This window comes from Salmo salar, chromosome ssa06 (genome assembly GCF_905237065.1).
Source record: "Salmo salar chromosome ssa06, Ssal_v3.1, whole genome shotgun sequence".
Classification (NCBI taxonomy): Eukaryota; Metazoa; Chordata; class Actinopteri; order Salmoniformes; family Salmonidae; genus Salmo; species Salmo salar.
The window spans coordinates 88,340,128-88,364,928 of NC_059447.1; the positions used below are offsets into that span (position 1 = coordinate 88,340,128).

The window sequence follows — 24,801 nt, forward strand, 5'->3', positions numbered from 1 at the left end:
TTTTAACGAAGGCTAAACATCCAGTCTCCTCATATGTTTGTGTGACCACGGAACTTGGTAGGCAGACGGAACTTGGCTGTCTGTGAATTATCTTAGCAGCTTATTTAGTTCTTCCTCAGTAATTATAGGAAATGTTCTAGTGTAATGATTAGAGATGGCTGATTCCTTCAGCGTGTCAATCTACTGTGAGTGAAGCAGCAGGAGAGGGGCATGGCAGGAGAAGGGAATGGCAGGAGAGGGGCATGGCAGGAGAAGGGCATTGCAGGAGAAGGGCATTTTTTAACCCCTACATGATCGGTGGGACCCCGCGGGACGGTTGAGCTAACGTAGGCTAATGCGATTAGCGTGAGGTTGTAAGTAACAAAAACATTTCCCACGACATAGACATATCTGATATTGGCAGAAAGCTTCAATTCTTGTTAATCTAACTGCACTGTCTAATTTACAGTAGCTATTACAGTGAAATAATACCATGCTATTGTTTGAGGAGAGTGCACAGTTATGAACTTGAACAGTTATTAATAAACCAATGAAGCACATTTGGGCAGTCTTGATATAACATTTTGAACAGAAATACAATGGTTCATTGAATCAGTCTACAACTTTTCACATACACTGCTGCCATCTAGTGGCCAAAATCTAAATTGCGCCTGAGCTGGAATAATACATTATGGCCTTTCTCTTGCATTTCAAAGATGGTACAAAAAAATGCATGTTTTTTTCTTTGTATTAGTTTTTACCAGATCTAATGGGTTATATTCTCCTACATTCATTTCACATTTCCACAAACTTCAAAGTGTTTCCTTTCAAATGGTATCAAGAATATTCATATCCTTACTTCAGGTACTGAGCTATAGGCAGTTAGATTTGGGTATGTCATTTTAGTCGAAAATTGAAAAAATGCATGGGGAAGAAAAGGCGCAAATTAACTACTAAACACTTGAGATGATTTAAACGTCAATCTACCAGGAACCCATTATCCTCCAGTACCACCATATTCCTGAACTGCAACCTACCTGGAGTGTCCAGAAGTACAAGGTGTCAAGTGCTCAGAGACATGGCCAAGGTCAAGATGGCTGAAACACGGCCACCACTGAATAATATTCACAAGTTGAAGCGTCAAGATTGGGCAAAGAAATACCCGAAGACAGATTTTTTATAAAGGTTTTATGGACAGATGAAATGAGAGTGACTCTTGATGGACCAGATGGATGGGCCCGTGGCTGGATCAGCAAGGGACACAGGGCACCACTTCGAGTAAGGCGTCAGTAAGGTGGAGGAGGAGTGCTGGTATGGGCTGCTATCATTAAGGATGAGGTAGATGGACCTTTTCGGGTTGAAGATGGACTGAAACTCAACCCCCAAACTTACTGCCAGTTTCTGGAATATTCTTTCTTCAAGGCAGTGGTACAGGAAGAAGTCCTCAGCATTCAAGAAGGCCATGATCTTTATGCAGGACAATGCTCCATCACATGCATCCAAGTACTCCACTGCTTGGCTAGCCAGCAAGGGCCTCAAAGATTCCCCAATAATGACATGGCCCCCTTCCTCACCTGACTTAAATCCTATTGAGAACTTGTGGGCCCTTCTCAAACGTGAGAATTAAAGTGAGGGAAGACAATACACCTCTTTGAACAGCATTTGGGAGGCTGTGGTTGCTGCTCCAGTGAAAGTTGATCGTGAACAGATCAACAAACTGACAGCCTCCATGGATGGAAGGCCCATGGCAGTTATTGAAAAGAAGGGTGGCTATATTGGCTATATCATTTTGTGTTACTTATTTCTTACACTTACTTTAAAAATACACACCCACTGTACATACACACATACACACATATATACATACATACATACACTACTGTTCAAAAGTTTGGGGTCACTTAGAAATATCCTTGTTTCCATGAAAACATACATGAAATGAGTTGCAAAATTAATTGGAAATATAGTCAAGATGTTGACAAGGTTATAAATAATGATTTTTAATTGAAATAATAATTGTGTCCTTCAAACTTTGCTTTTGTCAAAGAATTGTCCATTTGCAGCAATTACATCCTTGCAGACCTTTGGCATTGTAGTTGTCAATTTGTTGAGGTAATCTGAAGAGATTTCACCCCATGCTTCCTGAAGCACCTCCCACAAATTGGATTGGCTTGATAGGCACTTCTTACGTACCATCAAGCTGCTTCCACAACAGCTCAATAGGGTTGAGATCTGATGACTGTGCTGGCCACTCCATTATAGACAGAATACCAGCTGACTGCTTCTTCCCTAAGTAGTTATTGCATCGTTTGGAGCTGTGCTTTGTGTCATTGTCTTGTTGTAGGAGGATATTGGCTCCATTTAAGCGCCGTCCACAGGGTATGGCATGGTGTGGCAAAATGGAGAGATAGCCTTCCTTCTTCAAAATCCCTTTTACCCTGTACAAATCTCCCACTTTTCCACCACCAAAGCACCCCCAGACCACCACATTGCCTCCACCATGCTTAACAGATGACATCAAACATTCCTCCAGCATCTTTCATTTTTTTTGCATCTCACGAATGTTCTTCTTTGTGATCCGAACACCTCAAACTTAGATTTGTCTGTCCATAACACTTTTTTCCCAATCTTCCTTTGTCCATCGTCTGTGTTCTTTTGCCATCTTAATCTTTTGTTTTTATTGGCCAGTCTGAGATATGGCTTTTTCTTTGCAACTCTGCCTAGAAGGCCAGCATCCGAAAGTCGCCTCTTCACTGTTGAGGTTGAGACTGGTGTTTTGCGGGTACTATTTAATTAAGCTACCAGTTGAGGACTTGTGAGGCATCTGTTTCTCAAACTAGACACTCTAATGAACTTGTCCTCTTGCTCATTTGTGCACCGGGGCCTCCCACTCCTCTTTCAATTCTGGTTAGACCCAGTTTGCGCTGTTCTGTGAAGGGAGTAGTACACAGCGTTGTACAAGATCTTCAGTTTCTTGGCAAGTTCTCGCATGGAATAGCCTTCCTTTTTCAGAACAAGAATAGACTGACGAGTTTCAGAAGAATGTTCTTTGTTTCTGGCCATTTTGAGCCTGTAATCGAACCCACAAATGCTAATGATCCAGATAATCAACTAGTCTAAAGAATGCCTTCTTTTAATCACCACAACAGTTTTCAGCTGTGCTACCATAATTGCAAAAGTGTTTTCTAATGATCAATTAGCCTTTTAAAATTATAAACTTGGATTAGCTAACACAATGTGCCATTGGAACACAGGAGTGATGGTTGCTGATAATGGGCCTCTGTACGCCTATGTAGATATTCCATTACAAATCATCCGTTTCCAGCTGCAATAGTCATTTACAACATTAACAATGTCTACACTGTATTTCTGATCAATTTGATGCTATTTTAATGGACAAAAAATGTGCTTTTCTTTCAAAAACAAGGAAATGTCTTAGTGACCCCAAACTTTTGAATGGTAATGTACATACATACATACATACATACATACATACATACATACATACATACATACATACATACATACATACATACATACATACATACTGTGTGTGTGTATATATATATATATATATATATATATATATATATATATATATTTATATATATATATATATATATATATATATATTTATATATATACATACACATATACACACATACATACATACATACATACATACATACATACATACATACATACATACATACATACATACATACATACATACATACATATATATATATACAGGTAAATAAATACAGAAAAAGTAAAGGGGAAAACTAAACAGAAGTCACTTGAACCCAGTCTGGCACAAAGAGAAGATTCATATGGTAGACAAGCCTGTACACAATCTATATACACACACACCATTAACCATATATAAGATAAATATTTATTTACAATTTATTTATAGGTATCCCTTTTACTTTTATTCCAGGCTTTATCTAAATATTCAGCGAACTGAAATACACAATGGACCAAAAAAAACATTTCAATTTCTCCTCATCGCTCAGCCACATAATACCAAGGTATATTACATTTACATTTACATTTAAGTCATTTAGCAGACGCTCTTATCCAGAGCGACTTACAAATTGGTGCATTCACCTTATGATATCCAGTGGAACAACCACTTTACAATAGTGCATCTAAATCTTTTAAGGGGGGGGTTAGAAGGATTACTTTATCCTATCCTAGGTATTCCTTAAAGAGGTGGGGTTTCAGGTGTCTCCGGAAGGTGGTGATTGACTCCGCTGTCCTGGCGTCGTGAGAGAGCTTGTTCCACCATTGGGGTGCCAGAGCAGCGAACAGTTTTGACTGGGCTGAGCGGGAACTGTGCTTCCTCAGAGGTAGGGGGGCCAGCAGGCCAGAGGTGGATGAACGCAGTGCCCTTGTTTGGGTGTAGGGCCTGATCAGAGCCTGAAGGTATGGAGGTGCCGTTCCCTTCACAGCTCCGTAGGCAATCACCATGGTCTTGTAGCGGATGCGAGCTTCAACTGGAAGCCAGTGGAGAGAGCGGAGGAGCGGGGTGACGTGAGAGAACTTGGGAAGGTTGAACACCAGACGGGCTGCGGCGTTCTGGATGAGTTGTAGGGGTTTAATGGCACAGGCAGGGAGCCCAGCCAACATCGAGTTGCAGTAATCCAGACGGGAGATGACAAGTGCCTGGATTAGGACCTGCGCCGTATATCTGGTGTATCGTATATCCGTATATCTGGTGGTCTGTCTCCTCATCACTCAGCCACATAATACCAGGGTATATCTGGTGGTCTGTCTCCTCATCACTCAGCCACATAATACCAGGGTATATCTGGTGGTCTGTCTCCTCATCACTCAGCCAAATAATACCAGGGTATATCTGGTGGTCTGTCTCCTCATCACTCAGCTACATAATACCAGGGTATATCTGGTGGTCTGTCTCCTCATCTCTCATTCACATAATACCAGGGTACATCTGGTGGTCTGTCTCCTCATCGCTCAGCCACATAATACCAGGGTATATCTGGTGGTCTGTCTCCTCATCACTCAGACAGATAATACCAGGGTATATCTGGTGGTCTGTCTCCTCATCACTCAGCCACATAATACCAGGGTATATCTGGTGGTCTGTCTCCTCATCACTCAGCCACATAATACCAGGGTATATCTGGTGGTCTGTCTCCTCATCGCTCAGCCACATAATACCAAGGTATATCTGGTGGTCTGTCTCCTCATCGCTCAGCCACATAATACCAAGGTATATCTGGTGGTCTGTCTCCTCATCGCTCAGCCACATAATACCAGGGTATATCTGGTGGTCTGTCTCCTCATCACTCAGCCACATAATGCCAGGGTATATCTGGTGGTCTGTCTCCTCATCTCTCATTCACATAATACCAGGGTATATCTGGTGGTCTGTCTCCTCATCGCTCAGCCACATAATACCAGGGTATATCTGGTGGTCTGTCTCCTCATCTCTCATTCACATAATACCAGGGTATATCTGGTGGTCTGTCTCCTCATCACTCAGCTACATAATACCAGGGTATATCTGGTGGTCTGTCTCCTCATCTCTCATTCACATAATACCAGGGTACATCTGGTGGTCTGTCTCCTCATCGCTCAGCCACATAATACCAGGGTATATCTGGTGGTCTGTCTCCTCATCTCTCATTCACATAATACCAGGGTATATCTGGTGGTCTGTCTCCTCATCACTCAGCTACATAATACCAGGGTATATCTGGTGGTCTGTCTCCTCATCTCTCATTCACATAATACCAGGGTACATCTGGTGGTCTGTCTCCTCATCGCTCAGCCACATAATACCAGGGTATATCTGGTGGTCTGTCTCCTCATCTCTCATCCACATAATACCAGGGTATATCTGGTGGTCTGTCTCCTCATCGCTCAGCCACATAATACCAGGGTATATCTGGTGGTCTGTCTCCTCATCACTCAGCCACATAATACCAGGGTATATCTGGTGGTCTGTCTCCTCATCGCTCAGCCACATAATACCAGGGTATATCTGGTGGTCTGTCTCCTCATCTCTCATTCACATAATACCAGGGTACATCTGATGTGCCTTCTGGAATAAGAGCGAGTGTATATCGTGGTAGAAAGGGCAATAGAGGATAAAATGAGTTTCATTCTCTATTTCTTCAAGGTCCCAATAGTTACATAGTCTTTCCTCTTCCGTTTCACCACAATACCGACCTTTTTCAATATGCAGAGGCAATATCCGTGATCTTACCTGTTTCAATACGCAGAGGCAATATCCCTGATCTTACCTGTCTGTGCACATAGCGATCTCTTGCTTTTAGGTAGGTTATACATAATATATCTCTCATAGACCAATTCACCCTTAATCAAACAAAAGGTTGGGTTTATGATTCATCTCCTCCAGCCATTTTTGTTTTCATGTTGCATCAACAGTTGTTTTTTAATCATGTCTATGTCAACCTTAATTTGGTTTTCGTACAGATGTTCACAGTCAGACTCTTGGAAAAAGGTCAGACATTTCAGTTGCCCAGGCTCCCCCTATGGATAAATCCCATAGAACAACTGTATTAGCTTTTCTGGCAGTTGGCATATCCAACAGTCTATTCCAAAGTCTCACCATACACGCCTTCCATCTCACATCACAGGGTTTCCAGCCCGTGTCCCCTGTTATTGCAAATATAGGTGCAAACTTGTGGACATCTAAAAAAATAGTCCAGATCAGGACCTCTCAGCACCCCACACTCCTACTGAATAGTCCAGATCAGGACCCACCCCACACTCCTACTGAATAGTCCAGATCAGGACCTCTTAGCACCCCACACTCCTACTGAATAGTCCAGATCAGGACCTCTTAGCACCCCACACTCCTACTGAATAGTCCAGATCAGGACCTCTTAGCACCCCACACTCCTACTGAATAGTCCAGATCAGGACCTCTTAGCACCCCACACTCCTACTGAATAGTCCAGATCAGGACCTCTTAGCACCCCACACCCCTACTGAATAGTCCAGATCAGGACCCACCCCACACTCCTACTGAATAGTCCAGATCAGGACCTCTTAGCACCCCACACTCCTACTGAATAGTCCAGATCAGGACCCACCCCACACCCCTACTGAATAGTCCAGATCAGGACCTCTTAGCACCCCACACTCCTACTGAATAGTCCAGATCAGGACCTCTTAGCACCCCACACTCCTGCTGAATAGTCCAGATCAGGACCCACCCCACACTCCTACTGAATAGTCCAGATCAGGACCTCTTAGCACCCCACACTCCTACTGAATAGTCCAGATCAGGACCCACCCCACACTCCTACTGAATAGTCCAGATCAGGACCTCTCAGCACCCCACACTCCTGCTGAATAGTCCAGATCAGGACCTCTCAGCACCCCACACTCCTACTGAATAGTCCAGATCAGGACCCACCCCACACTCCTGCTGAATAGTCCAGATCAGGACCTTGCACCCCACACTCCTACTGAATAGTCCAGATCAGGACCTCTTAGCACCCCACACTCCTACTGAATAGTCCAGATCAGGACCTCTTAGCACCCCACACTCCTACTGAATAGTCCAGATCAGGACCCACCCCACGCTCCTACTGAATAGTCCAGATCAGGACCCACCCCACACTCCTACTGAATAGTCCAGATCAGGACCTCTTAGCACCCCACACTCCTACTGAATAGTCCAGATCAGGACCTCTTAGCCCCCCACACTCCTACTGAATAGTCCAGATCAGGACCCACCCCACACTCCTACTGAATAGTCCAGATCAGGACCTCTTAGCACCCCACACTCCTACTGAATAGTCCAGATCAGGACCTCTCAGCACCCCACACTCCTACTGAATAGTCCAGATCAGGACCTCTTAGCTTCCCACACTCCTACTGAATAGTCCAGATCAGGACCCACCCCACACTCCTACTGAATAGTCCAGATCAGGACCCACCCCACACTCCTACTGAATAGTCCAGATCAGGACCTCTTAGCACCCCACACTCCTGCTGAATAGTCCAGATCAGGACCTCTTAGCACCCCACACTCCTACTGAATAGTCCAGATCAGGACCTCTTAGCACCCCACACTCCTACTGAATAGTCCAGATCAGGACCTCTCAGCACCCCACACTCCTACTGAATAGTCCAGATCAGGACCTCTCAGCACCCCACACTCCTACTGAATAGTCCAGATCAGGACCTCTTAGCACCCCACACTCCTACTGAATAGTCCAGATCAGGACCCACCCCACACTCCTACTGAATAGTCCAGATCAGGACCCACCCCACACTCCTACTGAATAGTCCAGATCAGGACCTCTTAGCACCCCACACTCCTACTGAATAGTCCAGATCAGGACCTCTTAGCACCCCACACTCCTGCTAAATAATCAAATCAAAGTTTATTTGTCACGTGCGCCGAATACAACAGGTGTAGACCTTAAAGTGAAATGCTTACTTACAGGCTCTAATAGTGCAAAAAAGGTATTAGGTCCAGATCAGGACACACGCATGTCTGATACAGTTTAGAATACGTAGCTTAACCAATATCTCGTCTGGCTCAGGGCTGGCTCAGGGCTGGCTCAGGGCTGGCTTCATCCATATTCCATTGGAGAGAGAATGGCCCTCGGCAGTAGGCTAATTGAACACATACAATACACCCTCTCCATCAAAGTGCTCTGAACGATTATAGTATGACTGCATGATCAATACCTGTAGCCGGGTTCGCAGATAACATTGTGTGTGTGTGTGTGTGTGTGTGTGTGTGTGTGTGTGTGTGTGTGTGTGTGTGTGTGTGTGTGTGTGTGTGTGTGTGTGTGTGTGTGTGTGTGTGTGTGTGTGTGTGTGTGTGTGTGTGTGTGTGTGTGTGTGACTGCATCATCAATACCTAGTCAGGGATACAGATCACAAACTAACCTCAGGCAGCGACAGAGACCCAATAATAAATGGATGATAGAATCTCTATGCACACTTTGATGTCTTCAAGAGGTGAACGTCTATACAACATGCATCCAATTCATTGTCTGTTCATGTAAGTATTCAATAGAGATGTGGATGGTCTGCGTGTTCAACTGGAGAGGCTGAAATGCAATAATAAAATCTACTTGCAGTGAAGCCTCTCAACATTAACGTTACATACATTCATTCATCTAGCAGACACTCCCAAACTAGAGCAACCCACAGGAGCAACCAGGGTCACATCGACAGATCTCCAACCATGTCGAATCGGGAACCCGAACCAGCAACCTCTCAACCATCGGCCCAAGCACCCAACCGCCAGGCCACCATTCCATCCAAGACCCACCCCTCCCACCGAAAAACCTCCCCCTCTAATCCCCACCCCCAAATCTCACAACAACGTTTTTTCTAGGGTCAATTTTAGATTTGATTAATGTTGTGCTTTTTCAGCCATTCCTGAACCTGAAACCAGAAACAGGCTCCCTGAGGGAAATACCAGAACAAATGGTCTATTGATTCTGTATCCTCACAACAAAATCTAAGATGATTGTATGCCCTAAATATTCAACATTTTGTTGGTGGAAAGAATTCTGTACAGAATTCTGGTTCGGGTTCCCGATTCGACATGGTGGGAGATCTGTCAATGTGCCCCTGGGGGGGGGGTGCTTGTTGGTGGAAAGAATTATGTACTATAATTTGAGCTGAAAAGCACAAAGTCTTGAATCCATATAACAACTCATACACCCAGTGCTATGGAATCAGTACATCAAAAATCTATTCCCAGCTATTTTGCAATCTGTATGGCACAGCTGTCAACATCTTGGTCTTCAAATGAAACTGGTATACTTTCCTATTTACATTATGCTATTTTTGTTTCTCCGTCAGTTTTGATCCTTTAAATTGGGCAGACAGACCAGTTCCCTACCTTCTCCCGCTGCCACCTCAATTACCTCGACTAACCGGTGCCCCCGCACATTGACTCTGTACCGGTACCCCCTGTATATAGCTTCACTTGTTATTTTACTGCTGCTGTTTAATTATTTGTTACTTTTGTTTTCTATTTTCAATTTTTTACTTAAGACTTACAGTGAGGGAAAAAAGTATTTGATCCCCTGCTGATTTTGTACGTTTGCCCACTGACAAAGAAATGATTAGTCTATCATTTTAATGGTAGGTTTATTTGAACAGTGAGAGACAGAATAACAACAAAAATATCCAGAAAAACGCATGTCAAAAATGTTATAAATTGATTTGCATTTTAATGGTGGAAATAAGTATTTGACCCCCTCTCAGTCAGAAAGATTTCTGGCTCCCAGGTGTCTTTTATACAGGTAACGAGCTGAGATTAGGAGCACACTCTTAAAGGGAGTGCTCCTAATCTCAGTTTGTTACCTGTATAAAAGACACCTGTCCACAGAAGCAATCAATCAATCAGATTCCAAACTCACACATAGACAGTAGTAACACACTTGATATAATAACTGCAGTGGTGCAGTTGGTAGAGCATGGTGTTTGCAGCGCCAGCATGGTGTGTGCAACGCCAGGGTTGTGGGTTCAATTCCCACAGGGGGCCAGTACAAAAAATGCATGAAATGAAATGTATGCATTCACTACTGTAAGTCACTCTGGATAAGAGCGTCTGCTAAATGACGTAAATGTGTGAGGGTTGGAGCTATAGTAGTTATGTTGCTGTGACTAGTAGCTCTAAGTATTATGTATCTGTGACTAGTAGCTCTAAGTATTATGTATCTGTGACTAGTAGCTCTAAGTATTATGTATCTGTGACTAGTAGCTCTAAGTATTATGTATCTGTGACTAGTAGCTCTAAGTATTATGTATCTGTGACTAGTAGCTCTAAGTATTATGTATCTGTGACTAGTAGCCTTAAGTATTACAGTTTTAGCTGTGACTAGTATCCCTAAGTAAGAGAGCAACATCCATGCCAATATTTCCACCCTCAGCCCAGCATCAAGCCAGCTACAACTTGTGTAAAAACATCAGACTCCTTAATCCAATAACTTTAGAGCTACAGTATGAATTAGTTGTCCCTACAGTGAAGGGAGAGAGAGACGGAAAGAGAGAGGGAGAGGTGTTGGAGAGAGAAAGACTATTTAACTTCAGTAACTTTAAAGTTTATTCTACGGTTTAAATCACCATCCCCTCACTGCTCTATACACATATAGAGAGTGATAATACAGTGACTAGAGTATCCGAGTCTGAGATGATCCCTTCTTATAGACCCTGATGCTTTGTTAGAATATATATATTGATAAATGCAGCCTTAAGATTTAGAAAAGCACAACCTCCAAACTGTGCTGCTTCTGAGTTTGTAGACTGCAATTTATTCATTGATAATGCAAATAAGATACTTAAAGAGTTTATCTCGCTAATAAACTCTGAATTATAATACATTCAGAGTCTAAATAAACTCATGAGTCATAATCAAACAAATTATGGTTATTTAATCAATGCAGTGATGCGTTGAAATATCTCTCTCTCTATCTCATGCTTCAGCAGTTTACTTCTCAAAAAAGGATTCAAGGAAAAATTTGAACATTGTAGTTACTCATAGAGGTACTCTTATTCACTAGTCACACACACTGTACTAGACAATATACACACTGTTACACACAATGTACACACACTGTACTAGACAATATACACACTAATACACAATGTACACACACTGTACTAGACAATATACACACTAATACACAATGTACACACACTGTACTAGACAATATACACACTAATACACAATGTACACACACTGTACTAGACAATATACACACTAGTACACAATGTACACACACTAATACACAATGTACAGTACACACACTGTACTAGACACTATACACACTGTTACACACAATGTACACACACTAATACACAATGTACAGTACATACACTGTACTAGACTATATACACACTGTTACACACAATGTACACACACTCTAATACACAATGTACAGTACACACATTGTAATACACTGTGTACACATACACAATGTACACACACTGTTACACACAATGTACACATACAGGTAATGTCATACACAGGTATGCATACACAGAACTCATACTGTCACGCACACACACACACACACACACACACACACACACACACACACACACACACACACACACACACACATACACTCCGTCCATTCACTACGTCCCTCTAAGCCTGACAATCAGCACTGTAAGTCTGTCCAAAGGGAGACCAGCCTCACGCTACAACATAATTATGAATCTGAAGCCAAGCTACGGATTGATTAATCAATTACATGCTGTTTAATTAACGGCTTCATTAAAGAAATTCAATTAGGGGCCTTTATTGTGTGGGTCCACTGCCCTTCAACATTGATCAGTCCCCTGTCTGTCTGTGTGTGCGTGTCTGTGTGTGTGTCTGCGTGTGTGTGTGTGTGTGTGTGTGTGTGTGTGTGTGTGTGTGTGTGTGTATGTAGACCAAATAAAGATATCTGCTGTCACATTAAAACGCTGTCTAAAAACCCCTAGAGTCTATTGGTCGCACCGGTGCTTCAATCCCTATCAAAATTCATCAGTTTCGCCTCCCGAGTGGCACAGTGGTCTAAGGCACTGCATTGCAGTGTTGCGGTGTCACTACAGCCTGGGGTTTTGACTATATCAGCAATTTGAGTGACATTCATTTTCCTCAGCAAAATCAGTTGCCCACAACTGTCACTTTCTATGCCAGGGTTTATAGTAAAATGCAACTATGAGCTTCAGTAGCATCACATCTGTGGCCATGACCAAATGACCAAATGACCAAATGACCTAATGTCCTAATGTCCTAATGACCTAATGACCAAATGACCAAATGACCAAATGACCAAATGACCTAATGTCCTAATGATCTAATGTCCTAATGTCCTAATGACCTAATGACCTAATGTCCTAATGTCCTAATGTCCTAATGTCCTAATTACCAAATGACCAAATGACCTAATGACCTAATGTCCTAATGTCCTAATGACCTAATGTCCTAATGACCAAATGACCAAATGACCAAATGACCAAACGTCCTAATGACCTAATGTCCTAATGTCCTAATGTCCTAATGACCTAATGACCTAATGTCCTAATGTCCTAATGACCTAATGACCTAATGTCCTAATGTCCTAATGTCCTAATGACCTAATGACTTAATGTCCTAATGTCCTAATGTCCTAATGACCTAATGACCTAATGTTACCTCATAATGAGTTAACAGAAGACAGTCCATAATATATAAACAGAAGACAGTTATCTGACAGGATTTAGTTCTCCAGCGTGATAATTCATTGTTTCCATCCTTACACATTACTCGCTGACTGCATTATCAGGCTTAACACATTATTTACTGACTGCATTATCAGGTCTAAGACCTTGTTTACTGTCTGCATTATCAGGGTTAACACATTACTCGCTGACTGCATTATCAGGGCTAACACAGTACTCGCTGACTGCATTATCAGGGCTAACACATTATTTACTGACTACATTATCAGGTCTAAGACCTTGTTTACTGTCTGCATTATCAGGGTTAACACATTACTCGCTGACTGCATTATCAGGGTTAACATTACTCACTGGCTGCATTATCAGGGCTAACACATTACTCGCTGTCTGCATTATCAGGGCTAACATTATTCGCTGACTGCATTATCAAGGCTAACACATTACTCACTGACTGCATTATCAGGGCTAACAAATACCTAGGTGTCTGGTTAGACTGTAAACTCTCCTTCCAGACTCACATTAAGCATCTCCAATCCAAAATTAAATCTAGAATCGGCTTCCTATTTCGCAACAAAGCATCCTTCACTCATGCTGCCAAACATACCCTCGTAAAACTGACCATCCTACCGATCCTCGACTTCAGCGATGTCATTTAGAAAATAGCCTCCAACACTCTACTCAACAAATTGGATGAAGTCTATCACAGTGCCGTCCGTTTTGTCACCAAAGCCCCATATACTACCCACCACTACGACCTGTACGCTCTTGTTGGCTGGTCCTCGCTTCATATTCGTCGCCAAACCCACTGGTTCCAGGTCATCTACAAGTCTCTGCAAGGTAAAGCCCCGCCTTATCTCAGCTCACTGGTCACCATAGCAGCACCCACCCATAGCACACGCTCCAGCTGGTATATCTCACTGGTCACCCCCAAAGCCAATTCTTCCTTTGGCCGCCTCTCCTACCAGTTCTCTGCATCCAATGACTGGAACGAACTGCAAAAATCTCTGAAGCTGGAGACCCATATCTCCCTCACTAACTTTAAGCACCAGCTGTCAGAGCAGCTCACAGATCACTGCACCTGTACATAGCCCATCTGTAAATAGCCCATCCAACTACCTCATCCCCATACTGTATTTATTTATGTATCTTGCTCCTTTGCACCCCAGTATCTCTACTTGCACATTAATCTTCTGCACATTCTACCATTCCAGTGTTTAATTGCTATATTGTAATTACTTCACCACCATGGCCTATTTATTGCCTTACCTCCCTTATCCTACCTCATTTGCACATGCTGTATATATACTTTTTTGTACTGTATTAATGATTGTATGTTTGTTTACTCCATGTGTAACTCTGTGTTGTTGTATGCGTCGAACTGCTTTGCTTTATCTTGTCCAGGTCGCAGTTGCAAATGAGAACTTGTTCTCAACTAGCCTACCTGGTTAAATAAAGGTGACACACTTTTTGTTGTTGTTTTAAATAAATAAACACATTAACCACTGACTACATTATCAGGGCTAACACATTAACCACTGACTACATTATCAGGGCTAACACATTAACCACTGACTACATTATCAGGGCTAACACATTAACCACTGACTACATTATCAGGGCTAACACTTTTGTCTCATACATCAAATGTATTGAGAGCCAGAAGAACTAACTCCACTTGTATTGGTCAGTAAGCACTACACCCAACGCAGCTAGTAGAAGAATATAAGAGTCATGAAAGGAACGTGTGTATTTTACTAATAAAACAGATACAAAATCAAACCCCACCCCCCCAAAAAATAAAAATACAAATAAAACCAACTCAAAAGTATGGTTCTAAAACACAAATGAAAAGCTGAACTTTAGACAGCCAACTAACTCCACTGATGGAAGTAAAGATAAAGCATGTATTTTCAGCTTCGCTGTTCAGGAAGGGAATTCTAGCTAACATGGGTATTTTATTTTGAAGGACAGGTAGGTTATTTCATACAAAACTGTCAGCTGGAAGGGGTAATGGTTAGCTAACAAATAAATCATTTTAGCCTCTTATGTGCATCCCAAATGGCACCCTATTCCCTACATAGTGCACATACTGTAGGACACTGGTCAAAAGTAGTGCACTATAAAGGGAATATGGTGACATTTGAGACACATACATGATGTTAAAATTAGTGTTAGCTAATCGTTACTCTTCCATGTGTAAATACTCGAGCAGACAGTTGTGTATGAAATAACTTACCTGTCCTTTAAAATAAAATGCCCATGTTTTTCAATGCAATTGAATTGGCTATTAAGAATGAAAAACATAATTATTTATGAAAACATGTTTAGTTTGCCTTGAAATCTCTTGAAACATGCAGAATAAGAAGTCTACATTAGTTTTCAAAAGGATTCATTGTTTAGGAGTCGTTCATCACTCCAGTAGGATTTGTATTCTATCCCTGTCCTCAGAAAACCCACCTGCTATGTACATGTTTAAAGGAATTTAAAATGAATGACACATCCAAAATCATCGTTCGTCATTCTCAAAATATCTTAAAACATGTTTTCTTCAGAATAACTGGCAGGATTTTACTGACAGACAGCTAGCTATTCATGGTTCAGGTAAGAGTCGTCCATAGCTCCAAGAGGAATTGGTGTTTTCTCCATCACCTCTCAGAAAAACTCACTAGTCATGTAAAATTATTACGCTGAAAATGAATGCAACGTCAGTAGACATCGTTCATTGTTCACCAATCTATTCTCTGGCTTCTATCTGAGACTGCCCCTACAGGTAACAGTCCAGATAAAGAAAACACCAGTTAGCCTAAGGGGTTGGGTTAAATGCAGAAGACACATTTCAGTTGAAGGCATTCAGTTGTACAACTGACTAGGTATCCCCACCCCCCTTTTCCCTTTCTTAATAGAAATAAAGATAACACCAACATGAAGTGTCTTAACAGGGCGTTGGGTCACCACGAGCCAAAACAGCTTCAGGGTGCCTTGGCATAGATTCTACAAGTGTCTGGAACACAATAGGAGGGATGCAACACTGACAATCTAACATTCTATGTGTTCTGTCAGTCTAACATTCTAACATTCTATGTGTTCTGACAGTCTAACATTCTATGTGTTCTGTCAGTCTAATGTTCTAACATTCTATATGTTCTGTCAGTCTAATATTCTAACATTTTATGTGTTCTGTCAGTCTAATATTCTAACATTTTATGTGTTCTGTCAGTCTAACATTCTAACATTCTATGTGTTCTGTCAGTCTAACATTCTAACATTCTATGTGTTCTGTCAGTCTAACATTCTAACATTCTATGTGTTCTGTCAGTCTAACATTCTAACATTCTATGTGTTCTGTCAGTCTAACGTTCTAACATTCTATGTGTTCTGACAGTCTAACATTCTATGTGTTCTAACATTCTATGTGTTCTGACAGTCTAACATTCTATGTGTTCTAACATTCTATGTGTTCTGTCAGTCTAACATTCTACGTTGATGGTGATGGAAAACAGTCTCAGGCGCCACTCCAGAATCTCCTAGGAGTGTTCAATAGGGTTGAGATCTGGTAACTGAGACGGCCATGGCATATGGTTTATATCATTTTCGTGCTCATCAAATCATTCATTGACTGCTCGTGCCCTGCGGATGGGGGCCATTGTCATCCTATGGGCACATAGCCATGGTAGCCAAAAGAATGGTCAAGCGTTCTATACATTTTAATGCTAAATATAATGGGATGTTAATTGCTTAGGAATTGCTCAGGAACCACAGCTGTGTGAAAGCACCTGCTTTCAATGTACTTTGTATCCTTTATTTACTCAAGTGTTTCCTTTATTTTGGCAGTTACCTGTATCGCACAAGGCTTGACTACTCCTAATTGCCAGTTTTAAAATCTTATGTCCGAAGACTTGTTTAGTCCTAACTACCATTTTCACATGTCTTACATCATATGACAAGACTCCTAACTGCGATTTTTCAAACCCACAATCCATGATGAGCTTTTCCACAGTTCTATTGTGTTTCCAAGGCGATATCTCACTCATCTCTCTCTCCTCTGTTCCCTTCTTCCAGACCAGTAAGGCGGTGACGAAGGGTGACTTCCCGCTGGCGAGCATCGCATCCCGGAGGGCACTATTCCTAGCAGCCCTTTCCATCACCATTGGGACAGGGGTCTACGTTGGGGTGGTGGTGGCCCTCATCGCCTACCTCTCCAAGCCTGGACACGTATAGCAGTGCCTGACCTCCCGGACCAGACCACCGGGGAAAAGCAGGACAACTAGGAACTGTCTCTTCCTGGAATGGAACACTGCCACTGGCATGGAAACTTTTTGGGGACATATTCCTCCTTCTCCCTCCATCCCTCCATTCTTCTCCTGGACAACCAGAGGAACCACAGAAGAGGAAAGGAAGGATGAACCACCACTCTCAATGAACACAGCTAATGCCAGAGGTTAGAACTGCCAACTCTCCGGAACATAACAGCGCTCCTAACAATGGAAACAGTTTTTGGGGCATGTTCCTCTGTCTTTTTCTCTCTCATCCATACATCTGTCTATCCTCCCCCTTTAGCTTCCCTACGGGTGGTCCCCGTCAGCAAAGATTAGATGAACAGACTGAGAAGGGCAAGGCAGGAAGGGAGGAGGAGGAGGAGGAGGAGAGCAAGGCGAAACCAGGACAGACTGAAAACAGACATATTTCTCTGGGAAAAGTTACCTGAGTGAAGTTGAAGAGAATTGAGTTCTGCCGTTCCGCTGTTCTGCTCCGTTGTCTTCACCCCCCTGTAGGGTGTTTGAACTCTGCTGTGTTCCTCCAACATTCTACAAACCATTACAGAAACAGAGACAGACAGGGGAGGGAACAGACATGGAAAAACATGGACACCAATTACTGAGACTTTAGGGAATGGAGGAACTTCAAGGGGCCCCAGTGTCTGGAGGACTCACTGAAAACATAAGCTGAAACACTAAAAACCTTGAGTTCTCTGTGTCATCTGAACTTCTAAACAGGTTTTGAAAATGTTGACTATTTGGATCCCCTGCTACTGACTGACTATCCATTTTTTTGAATATACCATCAAATGCTTCTTCAATTGGCCTGGTTCTAGGCCTAATGCTGGGTGGTTTTCTGTCAACATGAAGACCCTCGTCTGAGATCCTTTTAGACTAGAGAGAGAGATAGAGACAGAGAGCCCTCTTCCCACTGATGGGGTAGTCATGTAACAGGTCCTTATTGCTTTCTGACTTTCAGAACTTTAAAGTCAGATCAAACATTTGTCTGGCCAAAGGCATGTTTTCATCTTAATAAAGGAGACTATCTGGGCTATTGTCAACACACTCAGAACTGTTAATTACTGTTTGTTGAAATGACAACAAGAAAGCAAAGCTGCCAAACATTGACAGATCTCACAATTCTATAATTAATTAATAACATAATTATTGTGTGTGTGTTTTTCTAACTGAACAAACTGTGTTGGCAGAAATTGAATTATCTAAATTCAAAAGGGGAGAAAAAGCTAATTTCCTGCTTTCTGCAGATGAACTGGACAGATACTGGAGAGAGATGCATAGTGCTGAAGTTGTTTCCCTCCCTAAAGCGGCATCAATATCAGTCCATCAAAGAGAAACGCCATAAGATCTATCTAATAATGTCTTGTTTTGGTCCGTTAGGGTTCTGCCTTCCCTCCATACATCCGAGCTAGTGTTTCTATGTGGTTCCCCCTCTAACTTTCTATGGTACCTTCACTAAACCCTGCCTGAAGGTGTATTCAGATCTACTGGCATGGCCGAACAGTCCTCGAACAGTCCTCGAACAAAGCACTGGACACTTAGTAGTAGACAGAAGACTGTATTTATTTTGATGTTTCCAGTATTACAGTGTTACAGCAGAGGTGTCCTCACATCCGGTTCAGTTCCTCTTAAAGTCTTTTTCACTCAGAAAGAATAGGGCTTAACATAAATTGTAACAAAATGCAGAAAGAACAAAAATATATACAGTACCAGTCAAAAGTTTGGACACACCTACTCATTCCAGGGTTTTTCTTTATTTTTACTATTTTCTACATTGTAGAATAATAGTGAAGACATCAGATCTATGAACTAACTCATATGGAATCATGTAGTAACCAAAAAAAGTGTTAAACAAATAAAAATATATTTTATATTTGAGATTCTTCAAAGTAGCCACTCTTTGCCTTGATGACAGCTTTGCACACTCTTGGCCTTCTCTCAACGTTTCTCAAATATTGAAGGTGTTTTGGCAATAGCGCCACTTTTTAACCATCTCTATAATATACAGTGCCTTCGGAAAGTATTCAGACCCCTTGACTTTTGCCACATTTTGTTACGTTACAGCCTTATTCTAAATTTGTATTTTTTAATTTTTTATTGCATTAATCTACACACAATACCCCACAATGACAAAGCAAAAACATGTTTTTAGCAATGTTAGCTAATTTTTTTTTAATAAAAAAACAGAAATATTAAATTTACATAGGTATTCAGACCCTTTACTCAGCACTTTGTTGAAGTGCCTTTGGCAGCGATTAAAGCCTCAAGTTTTCTTGGGTATGACGCTACAAGCTTGGCACACCTGTATTTGAGGAGTTTCTCCCATTCTTTCCTGCAGATCCTCTCAAGCTCTGTCAGGTTGGATGGGGAGCGTTGCTGCACAGCTATTTTCAGGTCAATTCAACAATGTTCGATAAGGTTTCAAGTCCGGGCTCTGGCTGGGCCACTCAAGGACATTCAGAGACTTGTCCCGAATCCACTCCTGCGTTGTCTTGGCTGTGTGCTTAAAGTCGTTGTCTTGTTGGAAGGTGAACCTTCACCCCAGTCTGAGGTCCTGAGAGCTCTGGAGAAGGATTTCATCTCTGTTCTTTGCTCTGTTCATCTTTGCCTCGATCCTGACTAGTCTCCCAGTCCCTGCCGCTGAAAAACATCCCCACAGCATGATTCTGCCACCACCATGCTTCACCGTAGGGATTGTGCCAGGTTTCCACCAGACATGACAATTGGCATTCAGGCCAGAGTTCAATCTTGGTGTTATCATGGTCTGAGAGTCTTTAGGTGCATTTTGGCAAACTCCACGCAGGTTTTTACTGAGGAGTGGCTTCCATCTGGCCACTTTACCGTAAAGGCCTGATTGGTGGAGTGCTGCAGAGATGGTTGTCCTTCTGGAAGGTTCTCCCATCACCACAGAGGAACTCTAGAGCTCTCTCAGAGTGACCATCAGGTTCTTGGCCACCTCCCTGACCAAGGCCTATCTCCCCTGATTGCTCAATTTGGCTGGGTGGCCAGCTCTAGGACGAGTCTTGTTGGTTCCAAATATCTTCCATTTATGAATGATGGAAGCCACTGTGTTCTTGGGGACCTTCAGTGCTGCAGACATGTTTTGGTACTCTTCCCCAGATCTGTGCCTCGACACAATCCTGTCTCGGAGCTCTACGGACAATTCCTTTAACCTCATGGCTTGGTTTTTGCTCTGGCATGCAATGTTAACTGTGGGAACTTATATAGACAGGTGTGTGCCTTTCCAAAAAATGTCCAATCAATTGAATTTACCACAGGTGGACCCCAATCAAGTTGTAGAAACATCTCAAGGATGTTCAATGGAAACAGGATGCACCTGAGCTCAATTTCATGTCTCATAGCAAAGGGTCTGAATACTTATGTAAACAAGGTATTTCTATTTTGAATGTTTTATAAAATTTCAAAAACATTTAAAAACCTGTTTTCACTTTGTCGTTATGGGGTATTTTGTGTAGAATTCTGAGGATTGTTTTTTAATTTAATCCATTTTAGAATAAGGCTGTAACGTAACAAAACGTGGAAAAAGTCAAGGGGTCTGAAAACTTTCCGAAGGCACTGTGTATGAGTTGGACCTCTGAGTGAAGGAAAAGCAGCCAACAAGTGGTCAGAATATGTGGGAACTCCTTCAAGACTTTTGGAAAAGCATTCCAGGTGACAACCTCATGAAGCTGGTTGAGAGAATGCCAAGAGTGAGCAAAGCTGTCATCAAGGCAAACGTTGGCTGCCTTGAAGAATCTCAAATATAAAATATATTTTGAATTGTTTAACACTGCTTTGGTTATTACATGGTTCCATATGTGTTATTTCATAGTTTTTATGTCTTCACTATTGTTCTACAATATAGAAAATAGTAAAAATAAAGAAAAACCCTTGAATGAGTAGATGTGTCCAAACTTTTGGCTGGTACTATATACACTACCGTTTAAAAAAGTTTGGGGTCACTTAGAAATGTCCTTGTTTTTGAAAGAAAAGCAGATTGTTGTCCATTAAAATAACATCAAATTGATCAGAAATATAGTGTAGACATTGTTAATGTTGTAAATGACTATTGTAGCTGGAAACGGCTGATTTTCTATGGAATATCTACATAAGCTAACAGAGGCCTATTATCAGCAACCATCACTCCTGGGTTCCAATGGCACGTTGTGTTAGGTAATCCAAGTTCATAAATTTAAAAGGCTAATTGATCATTAGAAAACACTTTTGCAATTATCTTAGCACACCTGAAAACTGTTGTTCTGAAGCAATAAAACTGGCCTTTAGTGTCAGGAGCGTCGTAAAAGGTGGACCAAAATGCAGCGGGTATATGAATACTCATCTTCTTTTATTAGAAGAAAAAAAAAAAAAAACATTTATGCAAAAAACAACGACGAAAAACAGTCCTGTAAGGCTCACAGCTATACACGGAACAACTACCCACAAAACCCATGGAAAAAAACACCCCAACTAAAAAGGACCTTCAATTAGAGGCAACGAGGAACAGCTGCCTCCAATTGAAGGTCAGCCCAATAAACTAAACATAGAAATATAAGAACTAGAACACACATAGAAATATATTAACATAGAACATAACCCAAAAACCCCCGAAACACACAAAACAAACACACCCCTGCCACGTCCTGACCAACTACAATAACAAAATGACCCCTTTACTGGTCAGGATGTGACATTTAGACTAGTTGAGTATCTGGAGCATCAGCATTTGTGGGTTTGATTACAGGCTCAAAATGGCTAGAAACAAAGATCTTTCTTCTGAAACTCGTCAGTCTATTCTTGTTCTGAGAAATGAAGGCTATTCCATGCGTGAACTTGACAAGAAACTGTAGATCTCGTACAACGCTGTGTTCTACTCCCTTCACAGAACAGCCAAAACTGGCTCTAACCAGAATAGAAAGAGGAGTGGGAGGCCCCGGTGCACAACTGAGCAAGAGGACAAGTACATTAGAGTGTCTAGTTTGAGAAACAGACGCTTCACAAGTCCTCTACTGGCAGCTTCGTTAAATAGTACCCGCAAACCACCAGTCTCAATGTCAACAGTAAAGAGGCAACTCCGGGATGCTGGCCTTCTAGGTAGAGTTGCAAAGAAAAAGCCATATCTCAGACTGGCCAATAAAAAGAAAAGATTAAGGTCGGCAAAGGAACACAGATGACGGACAGAGGAAGATTAGAAAAAAGTGTTATAGACAGACAAATCTAAGTTTGAGGTGTTCGGATCACAAAGAAGAACATTTGTGAGACGCAGAAAAAATGAAAAGATGCTGAAGGAGTGCTTGACGCCATCTTTCAATCATGGTGGAGGCAATGTGGTTGTCTGGGGGTGCTTTGGTGGTGGTAAAGTGGAAGATTTGTACAGGGTAAAGGGGATTTTGAAGAAGGAAGGCTATCTCTTCATTTTGCATCGTCATGCCATACCCTTTTGACGGCTTTAAGTGGAGCCAATTTCCTCCTACAACAAGACAATGACACAAAGCACAGCTCCAAATGTTGCAAGAACTACTTAGGGAAGAAGCAGTCAGCTGGTATTCTGTTTATAATGGAGTGGCCAGCACAGTCACCGGATCTCAACCATATTGAGCTTTTGTGGGAGCAGCTTGACCGTATGGTACGTAAGAAGTGCCCATTAAGCCAATCCAACGTGTGGGAGGTGCTTCAGGAAGCATGGGGTGAAATCTCTTCAGATTACCTCAACAAATTGACAACTACAATGCCAAAGGTCTGCAAGGATGTAATTGCTGCAAATGGAGGATTCTTTGACGAAAGCAAAGTTTCAAGGACACAATTACTATTTCAATTAAAAATCATTATTTATAACCAACATCTTGACTATATTTCCTATTCATTTTGCAACTAATTTCATGTATGTTTTCATGGAAAACAAGGACATTTCTAACGGACTCCAAACTTTTGAACGTGTGTATATATATATAATATCCCCATCAGTCCTATAGCTATTTACCTGATGTAACTTCAAGATTTTACCATCCAGTTTTTGTTCTCTAAAACTGTCCTCTGCTCTAGGGCCAGTGTAGGCTGAGTCCCAAATATTCCCTATGTAGTGCACTACTTTTGACCAGGGCACATAGGGTTCCGGCCAAATGTAGTGTTATACAAAAGGAATAGGGTGCTGTTTGCTCAACTTCATAGTGTTCCTGTGGTCTAACTCAGTGTTCTGGTACAACACAGACAACTATTCAATACTATACATTCCCAGGACCCAGGTAGAGTGTGGGCAGTGAAGCATTGTAACCCAACTAGTAACCAATACACTTACAGCTCTCTCTCTCTCACCCTCCCTCTGCCTCCCTCCTTTCCCTCCCCTCTCTCACTTTCTCCCTCCCTCTCTCTCCATCTCCCTCCCTTCCTCTCCCTCTCACCCTCTCCCTAACTCCCTCCCCTCTCTCCCTCTCTTCCTCCCTCCCTCACCCTCTCCCTAACTCCCTCTCTCTCCCTCACCCTAACTCCCCCCTCTACCTCCCTCCCTCAAACTCCCTTTCTCTCCCTAACTCCCTCCCCTCCTTTCTCCCTCCCCCCTCTTCCTCTCTCCCTCTCTCCCCCTCTCCTCCCCTCTCTCGCTCTCTGCCTCTCCCCCACTCTCTCCTTCTCTCTCCCTCACTGGTCATGCATTAGTCATAACTGACATTTATCGGTCACAATTATCTCCCTATAATGGTTTTCTCTGTACGAGAGAATCAGCATCTCTCTAGACTAGAGCATAGCCCAACATAGTAGCTAATACATTTCAAATCTGGCCTGTTGGCCAGTTTTCCAGTTGTGGGTTGTTACAGTCGAGTGTAATGATGTGAAAAAAAAATGCATTTGCCTGTCCGTAGCTCTCAGATAACAAAACATTTGGTATTTGTCCCAAATGGCACCCTATTATCTATGGGCCCTGATCAAAAGTGGTGCACTATGTAGGGAATGGGGTTCTACTTGGGATGCAACCCTTGGAGATATAAACAGGAAAGACAATTTCAGCACCGTCCACTAATGAAGATGAACCATGTCGACTTGGCTCCCGAGGGAAATGGTTGGGAAGTTGTTTTGCTATAATGGCTACCATTAAAACTCATTCAATAGCAGCTGTAGGCAGTGGCAGTTATTTTAACAGCAGCAGTTAGCGGCCATCTTGTCTTCCAACTGCAATGGGCATTGTCTCGCCAGTTGGGACCACCAAGCTAATTTTGTCTGACCATTATCAATAGACAAACAGAGAGACTTCTTCACTAGGCTAGACACTGAGGCCATGCGCATGCAGATGCGCACACACACACTAGACAGACACACTAGACAGACACACACACTTACACACACTAGAAGCAGGCAGAAGGTGGAT

At 42.2% G+C, this 24,801-nt stretch overlaps 1 protein-coding gene across 1 annotated transcript in view; it reads left to right on the plus strand.

The window, feature by feature from the left end:
* Positions 1 to 19,562, plus strand: part of syndig1l (synapse differentiation inducing 1-like) — a 90,581-nt gene extending 71,019 nt beyond the window's left edge. Inside the window, exon 4 of the mRNA XM_014206116.2 lies at positions 17,233 to 19,562. Within this exon, the coding sequence (XP_014061591.1) occupies positions 17,233 to 17,391 (159 nt within the window). The 3' untranslated portion in view covers positions 17,392 to 19,562. The remainder of the gene's footprint in view (positions 1 to 17,232) is intronic.
* Positions 19,563 to 24,801: the final 5,239 nt, after the last annotated feature.